Source organism: Neofelis nebulosa, chromosome 2, assembly GCF_028018385.1.
Source record: "Neofelis nebulosa isolate mNeoNeb1 chromosome 2, mNeoNeb1.pri, whole genome shotgun sequence".
NCBI lineage: Eukaryota > Metazoa > Chordata > Mammalia > Carnivora > Felidae > Neofelis > Neofelis nebulosa.
Genome location: NC_080783.1, coordinates 169,552,138 through 169,568,826, shown reverse-complemented (window position 1 = coordinate 169,568,826; position 16,689 = coordinate 169,552,138). Strand labels below are relative to the sequence as shown.

General features: G+C 42.2%; 1 protein-coding gene across 2 annotated transcripts in view; it reads left to right on the top strand.

Moving 5' to 3' along the window:
• The window catches only part of ROR1 (receptor tyrosine kinase like orphan receptor 1), a 399,098-nt gene that overhangs the window by 223,684 nt on the left and 158,725 nt on the right, over nucleotides 1-16,689 (top strand). For both annotated transcript variants that reach the window (XM_058717134.1, XM_058717135.1), the window contains exon 2: nucleotides 5,120-5,191. In XM_058717134.1, the coding sequence (XP_058573117.1) occupies nucleotides 5,120-5,191 (72 nt within the window). The remainder of the gene's footprint in view (nucleotides 1-5,119; nucleotides 5,192-16,689) is intronic.

Here is a 16,689-nt window from a genome sequence, read left to right as displayed (position 1 = left end):
TAACAAGCTGTGTAGGCAAGTAGGTGTCTTAATAATCTCAGGTTCTTCAATCTTAGAATGGAGATAGTAATGGTATCTAACTATGGATTTTTGATAAGATCTCTGAGCCCCTTACACATTAAGAAAACCTGGACACCTTTTTTATCTTTCTTATTTTTTTTATTTTGCTTTTTACAATTCCCTCTATATAAAAATATGAATAATACTACAAAGTTCAGTATACTTTAAAGTTTTCTTCAACAAGCTTATGGCTTTGCCACCTCTATGGTAATTGTGCTATCGACAAAGTCATTACAGGTTTTATTTAAAAAATATGTTTTCATAGTGCAGTGTAGGTGGTGTGGTTGGGTTCCTGAGCAGGGGGTTTAAGGTGGCAAAATTGTGCCCTCTTCTCTCTCTGTGACTGTACTGTTAATTTCCTTTAAAGATTACATCAGAAATCCAAATTTGAGGCCACCGAGGATTATAAGGTCCTTGTAGACACTGAGCATAGTAATTCTCCAGTCCTGACTATCCCACCTGGGGTGAGAAAGGCTCTCACTTCCCTCTCTCAGTAAGTTCAGTCCCCAGAGTGGAAGGACCCCTCATTCAGGATCCCAGATGTGGGGTGATTGTGATCCCAGAGCTGCAGCAACGCCCTGGCTGACTAACCCCCTTGTGCTGTTAGAGAGTGTAAACTGCCTGTTACTTTTCCAAATAGGTACTTTTGGTGATACCTGGCTATGGGCTTCTCCTCCACTGAGGCACTGGAGTCAGGAAGCAACCATGGCTAAGAGCCTTCAGCAGACAACTCAAAGCCATCAGCTTGCCCACCTCCTTCCCACCCTCCCCTGGCCCCCAGTGATCATAAGCAGAGAAGAAGGGTGTGCCTGTTTAGTGGGACTGACCCTGGCTGTTTGAAAATGCCCTGTGTGTCTCTCTGAACTTAGCTTCTAAGGGTACATATCACAGCTTAGAGGCACAGACAGAAGAAAATGGATCACAGAGAGAAGGCAGCATGCGTTTATTTCTAAGCCATTTCTAAGGCCTGGCTCTACTTAGAACTTCTGTGATTTTCGCCAAATCACCTGACTACTGTGGGCCTCACTTTCTTCATCTGTAAAATGAGAAGACCATACCATATTAGAGGCTTAATGTTTGGTTGGTTGGTTTTTGGTTTAGAGCATCGAAGACTTTTCCACAATATCTGATACGTAAAAGAGAGAAACAGAAAATTGTTCCTGACGAAGGAGGGCCTAGAGCCCTGTCCTCTTGTCCTCTCTCCCCCTACATCCTGTAATGTCCCACAAAATCTTGTGGGTGCAAAAAACAGAATTATAGCTAAGGCACACCCAGACACAACATTCTGGGACTCGGGGTCTCTGGTCAAGGAGGGCCATGGGATAGACATTTGTTCCCTCACACTTGGCCTTTGTGACCATTGGGCTGGCCTCTAGTCTCTGGAGTATGCTGGTTTATGTCTGTGTAACGTCACGTATCCCTGGATCAGGATACAGGATGTGGCATGGCTGGGTGCTTCTTATAAGAGCTTCCACATCCTGTGAACGTTGGGTCTCCACCTGCCAACTGCTGAGATGAACCAGTAATCCTTTCAGAGAGCACAGGCTTTTATCAATAAGGAGGATTCAAGGCTTATTTTTTTTTTCCTTTCCTCCAAATAACACTCCCACTGTTCAGGCTTAAATACCAAAACCTTATGGTTTGCAGAATCCGTGCCAAGAAGTCAATCATCAGTGAAACTGCAAAGATAATAGCTCCTATTGATTAAATCGGGAGAAGAATGGTTTGCCCTCCTGCAGGGGTCAGGGAAGATAAGGGCTGGAGTTTTCTAAAACATGCTTGATTTGCCTAAATTGGATAAAAGTACATAAAAACACTTATGTTCTTAAGAGAACTGGTGACCAATTCGGGAAAACCTCACAAAAATGAAAAGATTGGCTTAGATTAGTAAGGCATGAGAAATACAGAGTCTTTTCTAAAAGCATGGAGAATGTGTTATTTCAAACCTCGACAGTGAAGTAGCAGCTAACAGGAGTATGTCCACGTAGAGGATGGCTATTATCTGCCTTACTAGACAGAGAGGAAGTCACAAAAGATCTTCAGTGCTCACTCTATGCTGGACACTGTGCAGGACCCTTTTGGACCATAATCTAATGTAATCCTTACCACAGTCCTGTGAGGTGGCTTTCATTGTCCCCATTTTACAGATGAGAAAATAGAGGTCAAAAGATGTTAAATAACTTGCTTATGATCACAAAATTAGTAATTTAGCTATTCAACTATCTACTAATTGGTGCATATTAATTTGCTCTTACCACAATACTCTTACACAAAGAGATGTTGCTAGTCTGGTACGAAATGTCCTGGGAAATATCTCCTCCTTTTGCCATGATGAGGAGGTAGGAAAGAAGCTGAATCCATTAGTGGAGATCCTACATGGTCAAGGCTGATGGTTGTGTCTCTCTCTAAAGCTACTACTAACCTTTGACTCCATGGAGTCAAAGCTGAGACGTACTGAATTTTCTCACATATAAGTCAATCTTCCTTTTGGGGGAGGGGAAGCTTCTTAAACATCATTTTTTTTGTGTGTGAGGGAGAATTGCTAACATTTAATTGCTAACATTAAATAAACATTATTTTCACATAAAATAATCACCCTTTCTTTTAAAATATATGGCCTTGGAAGATAATATTTTTTAGGAAGGTTATTTATATTTTAAAATATTTTATCTGTTTTTATTATCACTCTATCGAGAAGCTGAACATGTGGTTATCTGAAGGAATAGATCTTGAGGCCGAGTACAGAATTCCTCAGAATCATCACAATCACTAAATGAGCTTGCGAATTGAAATTATCTTTGCCATAGTCTAAGAACCAAGTAGTAATTAGTGTCCAGGGACACATGGGGAATAATTTTACTGTTAGCAGTGCCAAGAAACTATTCATTTGTCATCGGTCCCAAATTATACTCAATCAGCAATTCAAAGTCAGGTTAGAAAAACCAAGGGACATAGAGCTAACTTTCTATAAAAATTAATACTGTAAAATGAAACCTTTATTTCTGGCAGTTTAACTGTGAGCAGCAGTAAGATGAAGCTATGAAAATATTGAATGTAAATGCCGTCAAGATCTGCCTTAATCCCACCACTTCCCCACCTTTTGCTTCTTTGCCTGAAATGCTGCCTTGGCTGCCATGCTTCTCTTCCCAAGCTCCCTGAAGTCTGGGTATTGGAGTGCTTGATGAGCCCTTTTGGAAGGTGAACCACAGTAGTTCATAATACTGCAAACAAGGGGCCATTATTCAAAGAGCCGAAGTAGGTGGCAACAGGAACAGGGTTAAGCGGAGCTGTGGTTGGAGTCCTTCATGGAGGGCCCTCAGATACAGACAATTAGCTTTTCCTTATGAAGTCACCTGCATGAAATACCCATTCCTAGGACAAGTGGTTAATACCAGAAGCCCTGCCTTCTACTGTGGTTTTGTGTTAAGCATTTTTCCCACCTGGGATGCTGTTTTCTTTTTCTTTTCATATTTTGCAATCTTATATGATTTGAAGTTCCTGCCATACTGTGCACCTGACTTCAGGTCCCCTTTAAAGAATCTGTGCCATTTTTAGCTCAGGACATAGGAGGGGACTGGGGCCACTTGCACTGAGAAGGGTATGCGTGGTTTGTCTACTTTCTTTCCCACCTGCTGCTGGGACAGGGCAAGTCAAGGAGGTCTGCACAAACCAAACAACCCTTTTGTCTCTGCTGTAGGTGGCAGGTTGATCAGAGACCCAGTAGACAAACTAGAAGTGGGTCTTTGCAAGGTCTCAGTGGATAAACATCCTGTTCTTGACAAAGCTCACTGACTATGGTGTGTGATTTCTATGGCCAAGTGGCAGCCAAGCCCTATCAGTAAATAAGGAAACAGTAGAAAGTGTGCTTATCTAGGTAAAAGGTGAAGCCAGAGAGAGGTAAGATGAAAAACACATCAGGTTTCACAGACCTGAGTACCAGGTAGCATGAGCTACTAGGAGATATGTAGGCAATAGAAACAGACTTGGATTTGAATCCCAGTTCTTCCACTTACTAAAAAGTTCACCTTGCATTTCAGATCCATTTTTAGTGTCTACCTAGAGCACTGTACTGGAAAGACTCTAAGGCAGATCTCAGGTTTAACAGGCAAAAAGAGCCATAATTGATTAATGATGTCTGTACCAGATTGAAGGAAGGAAAATGGATTCATGTGGGTGTCATTATCTAATGTTGTAGGCACTGAGTTCTCCAAGATTCTGCTCCGTACTAAAGTTCTGTATGTACTAAAGTACGTGTGTGTGTGTGTGTGTGTGTGTGTGTGTGTGTGGTCTAAGGGGAAGTTAATGCAACCCTATTAAAATGTGCATGACATCATCATGGCTTAAAATTTCAAAAACAACAATAAAAACATCATTTGTATATTACAGTCTATTACTGCTGTAGAGTTTTTAAATCTTCATAGTGTCTTATGCCCTTTCTGTTGTTGATTTGCATGTTTGCTTTAATTTATGGTGGTTTTGAAAATTGTCTTTGGAGTTTAGTTACCTCACATGACTCTCATATTCAAAAACTTAGCTTTCATTTGTCTTGACTCTAAGTTTCAATGTAGAGAAATAGATTTCTCCATTAATAGAAACGCTATCAATTCACAAACACAGCAAGTGAAATCAGCAGAAAGAGCAAACTTAGTTCTCATTTTTCATGGAAAGACTATTGAATATATTGTCTAAGAGTGATCTTCTAACAAGAAAAGGAAGAGTTGATGTTTGATAACGTTCAGTCATTTCTGCAGGTTTAGTTTGTTTTGTTAATGAAATCTTTGTATTTTAATTTTCAAGCCCATGTTTTAAAGAAAAAAAAACCAACAACACCTCTTTGAATCTGGCCTACAGATTGCTCATCTGGATAGACTCTGTAATGCAGGCGCCTCTGCCTGGCAAGCAGAGCGGCTGTTCAGTTTAATAAGCTATGGGATTGCAGTGGTCTCTCTCAGAAGGCAGTGCCTTTGGAAATCTCCTGTAATGCTTCTAACAGCCCATAAGTTACTTATATATTTAATATCACCCTTGTCTTTCTCCCCTCCCTTCTTTTTCTTTCCAGAAACAGAGATGTCAGTCACTGCTGAGTTAGTGCCTACCTCATCATGGAACATTTCAAGTGAACTCGACAAAGGTACACAATGGGGATGCACTGGGGAGGAGGAGGGGGGAGGCGTGAAACTCCATTTTTAATCCTGGCATGGCCTTCTTTGAAATCAGCTGCTTTGTAGATCATTAGAAGGAGGTGGGGGCCAAAATAAACCCCTTGCTTACTTTGTGATTATTTAATATTTGATTACTTGGAATTCTATGATTTCTGGAGAGGGTTTTTTTTTCCTCTTTCCTTTCCCTTCTTCCTCTAAAATGTTCCATATGGTAAAAACGCTTCAAGATGTGAAATAGGGTTGTTTCTGACCTTCCTGACATTGCATCTAGTGGATCTTATTTAGGGGATTTGATTCTGCCTGAGCCAGGATTGATCAGAGCTGTTTGCTGGGTGACCTTTTACAGTGAGTATTTGATGTGCTTGCAGGGTTCAGGGCAGAGTATTTGGAATGTTTGTAATTGCCTGTGCGTACAGATGGCAGCTTCCTGTGTGCACGTGGGGAACAGGTTCCTGCTATGAAGTTGTTGTAGTATTAATTAAGCTCCACCATATGCTAAGCTCTGGTTACTCGATAGAGACCCTGTGCTCTGGAATGGTAAATCAGGACACCTTCAAAGCCCCTGCAATGTGGCTCATCTTACCTTTCTAGCCTTATTTCTCTTTAGCCCCCTTTATATCCTTTTATGCATCTCCAGCAAAATTTATATTTCTTCTTATATACCCTGTGCTTTTCTGCCTCTCTCCTTTTGCCTAAGCTATTCTTTCCATCTGAATCACCCCTTTTTTTCTTTGCCAGTGCCCATTTTCTCCCTTCTGCACGCCACAAATTACTTATCCTTCAAGACTGAAAACAACACATTCTATATTAGCCACAGTCTTATCTAATCCCTCAGCAGGAAGTGGCCTTTCCTTCTTTGTAACTCCCATAGACCTTTTCTCTGTTCTTAACATTTTCTGTGTTATATCATGGTGATTTATACACCTGTCTGTCTCATTCTTATGCCTGAAAGCTCCTTGTAAGTAGGATTTCTATCTTATTCTCGTTCTTGTTCTTTTTTCTTTGTCTCCATTGCAAAATCTAACACAGACTCTTGTTCATAGGAATCCTCAATAAATGTGTGGAATAATGAGTGACAACTTAGGCCATATATGTGGATGGACACCTCTGTATATATATGTGCAAAACATGCAGCAAGCTTATTCTACTTTACTTCAGGCATGATTCTAGGTTCTGGGATTATAGTGATAAAAGCTCAAAAATCATTGTCCTTTATGTCAGATGCCTTTTATAATCAGCTCTCTTTTGTCTGCTCATGTGTTCACTGCGAGTTGTATTTCCTCTCTGAGGAGAGAGAACCTTATAAAATAGTAATAGGCAAGGTTATTCTGAGCTGAGATCAAGAGTCAGATGCTTAACCAACTGAGTCAACCAGGTAACCCATATTCTGATGGTTATACTTTATTAGGCATTTTAGGGTGGCAGGATAAGGTGAAATATCTTTTCACTTTAAGTAGGAGGACATTTAGAATAATTTTCTATTGTTAAATTTACTTTGGACATTCTTTTTCTACTTTAGGATTGGAGCAGGGACTGTATATTATTCCCTTCCATGTCCTGCACTAGGCACAATACCTAGGAGGCAATAGATTTTCAACAAATATTTTTACATTTTTTTTAATGTAAAAGAAGACATAAAACACACTAAATCTTAACTCAGTACTCACTATGTGACAAGTACTGTGCAAGGTGCTTTCAAGAATGTGAACTTGGGGTGTCTGGCTGGCTCAGTCGGTAGAGCATCCAACTCTTGATATCAGGGTCATGAGTTGAAACCCCGCATTGGGTGTGGAGCCTACTTAAAAACAATGTGAACTTAATCGGCAAGCTCTTTATGGCACCAACAGTAAAAATGATATCATTGTACACTACATGTTGTTGATCAGGTTCTAATTATGGCTATAAAAGAACATCAGTATCTGCTAAAAAGGCAGCAGAGCCACCAGTCAAGAATCTAGCTTGCCAGACTTTGAATTTCTACCAGACCAGGACTGTAATTAGCAGTGGTTGCCTTTCAAGAAAGTAGTGTCAATAGTAGTGAACCTACTTGCTACAAAGCTGGACTAAGGCAAACTTTTTGTGTGTTCAACATGAGCCTTCCAGAGGGCATGGATGGCTTTCCAGAGCTTCTTGGTATCATATTTCTCTAGAAGATAATTAGTATATGGTCTTTCATTCCCATCTAGAGTGAGAGAGAACTGATTAATTCTTTTATTCATCAGCCAAATCTTTTTTGCTTCCTATTCTGGTCTGGGCACTGTCTGAAAAATTAGTAGTGAAAGATGAATGAGACAAAGGTCTCTGTCCTCTGTGAACACAGAGTCAAGTGGAAAGGACTGGTATCTAAATGTATAATCAAAGCCTTCTGGTCAATTTGATAGATTGAGCTGTCAAGGCACATTCCCCCCTGATTACAGAGAGATGCTGATGAAAATATACAATGTAAAAAAAATATCATTGCCAGGCTGGCACACAAAAAAGATAAATCTCCAGGTGCCAGAAGAGCAAACTCAATGGTAGAGCAATGATCAGCAAGAAGGAATTAAAAGATTTTATAAAAATATGGGCAATGAGTATGGTTTTTAGGGGCTAGAGTTTCAATACCCTTTGGGGATCAGAACTGATGCCATAGGAAACCACCTCACTGCTTAAGCTGTTAGTGAGGGATGACCGGACCAAGCATGCAAGAAGAAGAATTCTGCTGAGGATATGTGTGGCAGTCCACAAACCACCCTGGGACATTGGGATCACTCACAGGAAATACAAGCCCCAACCTGTGCTGTATGGGGGTTGGGGGTTGAAGTTCTTCTCATGTAGTATAAAAGCCACAAACCAAGAAGATAATGTAAAAACTTGGTCTGGAATTGATTAAACTCTGAGACCCTGACAGGGGACAACCTAAAACCAGCTCACAAACTGTCTCACCATCACAGTACATGTGGCGTTCCCACCAAAAACAAAAGTTCTAAAATGAAAACGACTAAATAAGACCGGCAAACTCCTACTGATGTTAAGTTTACTTTTAAAAATTATAGTACACGCAAGAGAAGAATAAAAGAAGCCCACCATTAGCAACAGCCAGTAGACAAAACACATGGAAAAGCTCATACTTGGAAACTAAAGACAATAGACCAATTTGAGAGAGAATGTATGTTTAAAATATTTCATGGGAGGGGTGCCTGGGTGGCTCAGTTGGTTAAGCGTCTGACTCTTGATTTTGGCTCAGGTCATGATCTCAGTTGTGAGATCGAACCCCACTCCAGGCTCAACGCAAAGTGTGGAGCCTGCTTCAAATTCTCTTTCTCTCTCTCTCTCTCTCTGCCCCTCCCCTGCTTGTTCTCTCTCTCTCTCAAAATAAATAAATGTTAAAAAAAAGTTTCATGGGAGGGGAGCTTGAGTGGTGCTCAGTCGGTTAAACTTGTGACTTTTGATTTCAGCTCAAGATCTCACAGTTCGTGAGTTCGAACCCTGCATCATCCTCTGCACTGACAGCTCAGAACCTGCTTGGGATTCTCTTCCCCTCTCTCTCTCCCTTTCTCTGTGCCCCTTCTCCACTCATGATCGATCTCTCTCTCTCTCTCTCTCTCTCTCTCTCAAAATAAATAAACATTTAAAAAATGTTTCATGGGGGGGGCACCTGGGTGGCTTAGTCAGTTGAGCGTCTGACTTCAGCTCAGGTCATGATCCCACAGTTTGTGAGTTGGAGCCCCACGTCAGGTTCTGTGCTGACCGCTTGCTCAGAGCCTGGAGCCTGCTTCAGATTCTGTGTCTCCATCTCTCTTTGCCCCTCCCCTGCTCATGCTTTGTCTCACTCTGTTTCTCAAAAATAAATAAATTTAAAAAAAAATTTTTTTTTAAGTTTCATGGGAAACTTTATACATATGCACATACATAAAATTTTTTGTGGAGATGAGGAAATAGAAGCCATAGGTCAAGTACAAGATAGAATGATTTTTAAAAGTAGATTTTAAAATAACTATGTAGAAATTCTGGAATTGAAAAATAGAGTTATAGAAATTACAAGTTCATCAAGTGGGTTAAACAGTGGATGCATTCAGCTGAAGAGGGAAATAGTGAACTGGAAGACAGATTTGAGATAATATGGCAGTTAAGAGAACAAACTCTGGGACAGAGGTAACTAAGTTTGAATCCTGTATCTGCTACCTACATTCTATGTGACTCTGAGCAAGCGACTCAACCGATCTGTGCTTTGGTCTTCTCATTTGTAAGATGAGATAATAAAGGGTAATGACTTCATATGGTTGTTGTGAAAGTTGACCTGGCTAGCAAATCTGATAAACTAATTGGAGAGTAAGAAGTAACAGCTGGTTTTGGTTAATATGATTATTACTTTGGGCTTTATAGTAAAAAAAAATCATAGGTACTTTGGCAGGCTTGTAGGGAAAGCATATTTTAGAGATTTTAGATCTTGTTCAACCAGCCCACACCCGTTCTGGCCTTCCATATGTGAATGTTCACCCACACCAGCACCACACTTCTTAGCTTGATGATCAAGGTTCTCCATAGGCTTACCTCTGCTGATTCCTCTCACCTATCCCTACCCCCATACTTTAAATACTTATCTTTTTTTTTAAGTTTTTTATTATTTATTTTGGGAGAGAGCCAAGGGGAGGGGCAGAGAGAGGAGAGAATCGCAAGTGGGTTCTGCGCTGTCAGCACGGAGCTCAATGCAGGGTTCAAACCCTGAACTGCGAGATCATGACCTGAGCCAAAATCAAGAGTTGAAGAGTCGGACACTCAACCAACTGAGCTACCCAGGGCACCACCCCACCCCCTACTTTATACTCCACTTATTTCAACAACCTGCTTCTAATTCCCTAAATATCTGGCTCTACTTCAGTCTCTGCACCTTTGTTCATGCAGTTTCTTCTGACTGGATTGCCTCTAACCTCATTCTCCTCCTGGCTAACTCCTTCCTTAAGCAGTGCCTTAAGCATTCCCTCACCCCCTTTTTCCCACAGGGCTTCTAATGGGGATAGTGCTGAATAAGACAGGCTGTATCCCTACTTTGCTGGACCTTGTATTCTAGAGAGATGATGAATGAATGCTTTCGTCAGTCTCATCGACCATGCCATCAACAGTGCCCCTGAATGCTTCATATGTGGGCTACCATATCACCCCATGTCTATCTTGATCACAGTCCTTACCATGCTGTATTGAAATTATCTATTTTGTGCCTGCGTTTCTTAAAGTCAGGGGCTCTCTTATCTATTGGCATGTTCTTATTGCCCAATGCAATGTATGGTATGCAATAGGAAACATGATGCTAAATTGTTTGGGTTCATATCTCAGCTATGTCGATTCATAGCTGCTGCAGGTGAATACCTACTGTGTGTGAGGCACTTGCTAATAAGCATGTTGCATGCATCATTTGAATTCATACCACCTTGTATGGTAGAAGAGAAAGGCAACTGAGGCTTATCAGGCTTAAAGGAGTTGGCTGAAGGGCACCCATGGTGAGTGGGAGTGCCAGGATTTCCACCAAAGCCTCTAGGCCAAGTCCAGGGATCCATGTTCAACATGGCAGCTGGTTACACTGTCTCCTATGCATTCATATCCCCTCCTCCTGTGGGGTAAGTTCCATCACATGCAGAAGCAGTAAAATAAACCCCATCGTTTGATATTCTTTAATGTCTTTCTCTTCACCCAGCTGCTCTGTTCCACCTATCAACTCCACCCTGGTTCCCCAGCCTCACTCAGGTCCTGTTTTTCTGTTAAATGAGTCCAGTCAGTGGCATTAAACAGTTACCTGTTTATCCTTTCCAACAGGAAATGAAATTTAAAAGAGACAAGGCCACCCGGGAAGAGCCGTTGAAAGCTACTATTGATGGGGCAGGGGGGTAATTTCTGAAACAAATGCTTTAGAACCAAGTACCTTCTAAAATAAATGGATCTACAGGGGCCCAACCTCAGCTTCCCTAGGGGGGGTTTGGGATGGGGTGTGATGAGGGCCTCTTTCCCCTTCTTCCATTTTCAGTCACATGAGGTCTCAGAGGTTCTCTGTAGAAAGCCAAATGTTTCTTTTGGAGAAAGGACTGGAAATTGCACCCGTAGGTAGCAGAAAGGGAGGGAGCCTCCTACTTAAAAAAATACTGAGGCCTGCTTCCAACTGTAAATAGTTCTCTGTGCTGACAGACTAGATTTGGGGGTATTTTTGTCCTGGTTTGCTTTTTTAAATGGAGACCTGGCTTTCTCTACTACCTTAGAGCTTTACACATAGTAGGGAAGTATACAGTGTGGTTCTTATGAGCATGAGCTCTGGAGTTACTAGGACTCTGAGCTTCGTTTTGCTCACCTCTGGAGTGGGGGCATTTGTATCCATCACCTAAGACTTTTCCTGGCCAACAGACACATCTATGGGCCACATTTGTGTGTTGTGCCAAGGGCATCTGTTTGCATGGTCATAATAGACAGATGGATACATGCTGGCCTCAGTCCCTTAGCCCACCTCTTCCCTGAGAGCTTGACTGTAAAGAAATGTGACCAGGTTCTCTGGTTCAGGAGTGATTGCTTCCTCTTGTCCCCTTTTTCTGTTACTGGATTTATCCGTGGCACTTAGAGAGTCTATTTAAATGATAGTGACTGCCTGTAGTTTGGACCTTAGTTCACAGCTAGCTCAAATGAGGTAGCTGCATGCTTTTCTTATGCTCCTGATTGTATGGATTTGGAGCAGTGGCAGCGGGTGAAGAACAATGTAAGGATGAACTGGATCAGGAGTGTTAGTACTTGGCAGGCTCAAGAACAGTTCTCCTAGGACTGGGGTCTCTGAGAGCTTATGTCCCATCTTCAGAACTGGTAGTTGGTTGGAAAAATTCCTCGTGGAATCCCTAGGGTGGCCCTGCAATGTTTAAGAGGCCTCAATTCAGCAGGTGTCAGCCTTGTTGGGGAGGAAGACCGTCCTCTGCCCATTGAGGTCTTTCTAGCTGGACTTAGATTCAAATTAACATGAGACAGATTAATAGGAGAAAATCAAATTTAATAAGTGTAATCCACACAGACATGAGATTCTAAAGACAGTGAGGCAACATGAAGCTTATAGAAGCTAAGGAGAGGGATAGGGCCTAAGGATACAAAAAGGAGGAAGGCCATTGTGCAGGAAGGTGAAAGGAGATGTTTAGAAAAACAAGATTGCCCTATTATGCAGATAAGTTTCTTAGGTAAAGGGGAGTCTGTTAATAGCTTTCTTCCTGTTTCAGGCTGTCTTCTCCAGTGTAAATTTAAGCAGTTGAGGATCAGGAAGAGAGCTTTTCCCACATCTGCTGGGTTTTGATTACCTTTAACTCAAAATAATGTCCATGCCACAGTGGCCCATCTTGGGGCAGCCTGTTCTTGGCTCCTACAGCCTCAGGCAACATCTTCCTAATACTGATGGTAGCATTTTCTTCAAAGAACAGATATCATCTCGCCAAAATCAGTAACAGAAACACTTGGAGCCTCTGGAACCTCATATGGAAAATGGGAGAAGAGGCATCAACCCCAAAGGTTCTAAGAGTTTAAGAAGTATGAAGCCCCATCGCCCTCTCCAGTACAGATGGGCGCTTGTTTCTGGTAGTCCTTGTGCTTTCCACTCCTCCTCCTTATGCCCAAGGGGAGGGAAGTATAATATGGGAAAGAACACGTGACAAGGAACCTAGAATCTGGTCCCAGTTCAAGTCTGCCAACAGGTCAGCGATCTGTCAAGAAAGCTCTGGACCTCAGTGTTCTCATCCATAAAAAGGGAGGTATCCACCCTCGTTCTGGCTGCCTTACCCATTATGAGGCCCCAGTGTTGCATGGTCTAGAACAGTAGTCAGTAGACACCTGTGGCTATTTGAATAGTTGAAATGTGACCAATCCAAAATGAGATAGCTGTAGTATAAGTGGAAAACACTCAGTGGATTTCAAAGGCTTTGCATGATAAAAGAACTTAAGATATCTTATTAATAATTTTCATACTGACTACACGTTAAAATGATAAATATTCGTGTATTGAACTAAGTGAAATATATTGTAAAATTAATTTTACGTAATCCTTTTTATTGTGGCTACTAGACAATTTAAAATTATACATGATCTTCCTTGGGTAGCTTGTGTTATATTTCCATTCAAAGGTGCTGCTCTAATGAAAAAACAGATGAAATCTTAGGTAAATATCCGAGCCCGTGTTTCCTCCTTATAGCATGAAGAGATGTTCTATTGTCCAGTCCAGCTTTAAAATTTTCGGAACTACTTTTCATGAAAAAGAATTTTTCTAAAAGTGATTCTGGATGTGTAGGTACTACTTTAAAATATCTAAGTGTAAGGGATTATTGTTACCAATTATAATCTGATCATTAACTTTACAAAAAAAAAAAAGGCAATATTTTGAGCAAGGTCCCTTTTGTGGAGAAAAATTTTCAAATTAGAAGTCCGAAGCACAGGACTGGGTACTCAGTCGGTTGAGCGTCCGACTTGAGCTCAGATCATGATCTCACAGTTCGTGGGTTCAAGCCCCAAGTTGGGCTCTGTGCTGACAGCTCAGAGCCTGGAGCCTGCTTCAGATCCTGTGTCTCCCACTCTCTCTGTCCCTCCCCCACTCGCGCTCTGTCTCTCTCTCTCTCTCTCAAAAATAAATAAACATTAAAAAAAAATTAAAAAAAGAAGTCCAAAACACAAAGGGATTATACTTCTATAATTACATAAAGGACAGGGGCAGAATCCCAGAGCAGCTCAGGAAATTGCAGCTTTGGGGCAGTAGTTGGGCAGATTCAAGCAGGGCCCTGAGGATCGATCCATCATTGCCTTTCTCTCTTTCAAACTCCACCTTGCACTGCTCTCCCATGCCCGCTATGCACCAGATGCACTCGCTTCCTTTAGGCTTCTCCAGCAAGCCAAGCTCTTTTCTTGACCAGGAGCATTTGACATGCTGTTCCTTCTACCCAGAATCCTCTTCCTTTTTTCAGATCTTGGGCACAATTGTCATCCACTCAGATAAGCTCTTCCTGACCATACAAAGCTAGTCTCAACCGTGAGTTTCCTTTTCTGTAATAGCGGTTAATTAAAAAAAAAAAATCTGGGGGCGCCTGGGTGGCGCAGTCGGTTAAGCGTCCGACTTCAGCCAGGTCATGATCTCGCGGTCTGTGAGTTCGAGCCCCGCGTCAGGCTCTGGGCTGATGGCTCAGAGCCTGGAGCCTGTTTCCGATTCTGTGTCTCCCTCTCTCTCTGCCCCTCCCCCGTTCATGCTCTGTCTCTCTCTGTCCCAAAAATAAATAAAAAACGTTGAAAAAAAAATTAAAAAAAAAAAAATCTGTTCTAGGCCTGGAAGCAGTGAGAAGAATATCTTCTTGATAGGAAAGTAGGGGGCTGCTTGCCAGCTCCGCTGGGTCTGCTTTGTCCCTTGCTAACTAACTATCCCTTGTTAGTTAGGTCCCTTCACCTAGAACCCAGGATGGGAGCATGTGACGTGAAATCAGTTCCCCTCCAAACAAGCTGTGCTCTCCAGGACTCTTGTTAATCTGTTTTACTTAATAAGTCTATTTTTTTCAGTGAAGGAACCTCCAAAACGAGGCCTATGGAATTCTGTCATAAAATACAGGGAAAATGCCCCTTTATGGTCAATTTTGCTTCTGCAAATCCTGCTCAAAGGGGAGGGGCTGCCGGTGGGCACCACCACAGGAGCAGAAGGGTAGCCTTACCACTCAGGGGTCTCTCCAGCTCCAGCTCTTGGTGCCAGAGCTTAGGATGTCCCACAAAAGACCAGCTTGGCTGTGAGAGGAGAACAGAGCTCCCTGTTCCCAGCAACTACGGCCCAGTTGAGGAAGAGGAACAACCAAACAAGCTTGGAAATGTTTACGCTCCTGTTTTTACCATTTAGAATTGGGATAGAGATGAATCTACCTCCTATCATGGGTCTCAGACTCCTTACTCCCTTGGTACCACTTGCGGTAGTTGCTGGCTAAGACCAGGCACACTCTTGGACGCATAATAATCAGGAGGCAGCAGAGAAAGAGTTTCTTGATTTGCTCAGGCCATCCTTTTCCTTGCCAGCGTGTCTTTTAGTTTGGATTCAAATCTGCCTGCTAAGGGAACCTACTCTTCACCCACTTCAGAGATGATATTGGAGTTTGGTCTCAGGGTTCTTCTAGAAATTTGTGGACAACTGAGGTCCTGTTCGAAGAGATCATAGGCCTTTCTAGTCCTGGGCCTCTGGCTTTGGTCAAGCTTTGCTCAAAAACTCATTGGGACTTTTAGACTTACAGGCCTTTTGGCTAAGGGCAGGAGAAGCATGATCATAGAAAGTGCTTTGCCATCTGGCTCCTGCCTCAGCTCCCACTGATCCTGACCCTCTGCTCCTGCTTGCTGTGTTGTAGAACCAAACCAGTAATTGTTTCCCACCTTATTTCAGGACTCTGTGAAAATTTTGGTGCTTGCTATGATGAGAGTACCCTTCTCAAGCTTTTGTCATCCCTGTAAACCCCGTTCAGACCTCACCTCTTCAAAGAAGCCTTTCCTGACCTCATAGGTGACCATGCCTTACTCTGTGGGGGACGTGGGGAAGCCCCCCACACTGCTGGGTGATGCTTATTTTCATGTTTTTCCTCTCCTTCCCTTCTTCCTCATGCAAGAAATACTCACTAAGCATCTTCTTCATTTTAACAAGAGGATCTTCTTTGGAATGTCCTCATGGATCTTCCATTCTTAGCAGGAGGGCCAGCTAGGAGGAGCATTGTGGAGAGTGGGGGCAGCAGAACAGTTTGCCAGGAATCTTGAGACAGCAGTTATGTCTTATTTATGTGTCCCTGTAGCTCTAGTACACTCTAGTACAGGTGTTTGAATACATAGAGAAATAAACAAGTGAGTAGTGGAAAACAGAACACCAAAGTTGAAAGGTACTTTAGAGTCGTTGTTTGCAAACTTCGGTGGGCATCAGAATCACCTGGGAAGACCCAGGTTCACTGAAGCAGAGGAAACCCTAATCCTCTGTATCTTCACCAACTTCCTGGGTGATTCTGATGCCCACCAAAGCCTGAGAACTGCTGATAGAGCAGTAGCTCTTAACCTCAGCTGTAATTGTAATTATCTGGGGAGTTTTAAGAGTTATTAATGTCAGGGTCTGTCCCTCACCCCAATTCTGATTTCGTTGTTCTATACAGTCTGTACTTGAAAAGTTTCCCAGGTGATTCTAGCTTGCAACGAAGTTTGAGGACCAGTGTTTTCAAGTTCTTCCAGGCTAATCTGCACCGTAGTTGGCTTCTTCCACAACGTTCTCTAACAAGTGATTTATCCATGTGCAGAAGCTTGGAACTTTCTCCACTTCTGTCCTTAATTTTCTGAGGTGGTATAGAGAAAAACTGGGTTTGGAGGAAGAAGTTCTTGGTGTATAATTTGAACTCTGTGCTAACTCAGGTTCTTGAAAATTGAGCTTTGGTTAAATGGGATGTAAATGGAGAGAATACCTGTCTTCCACTATTTTGAGTACCGAATGTAA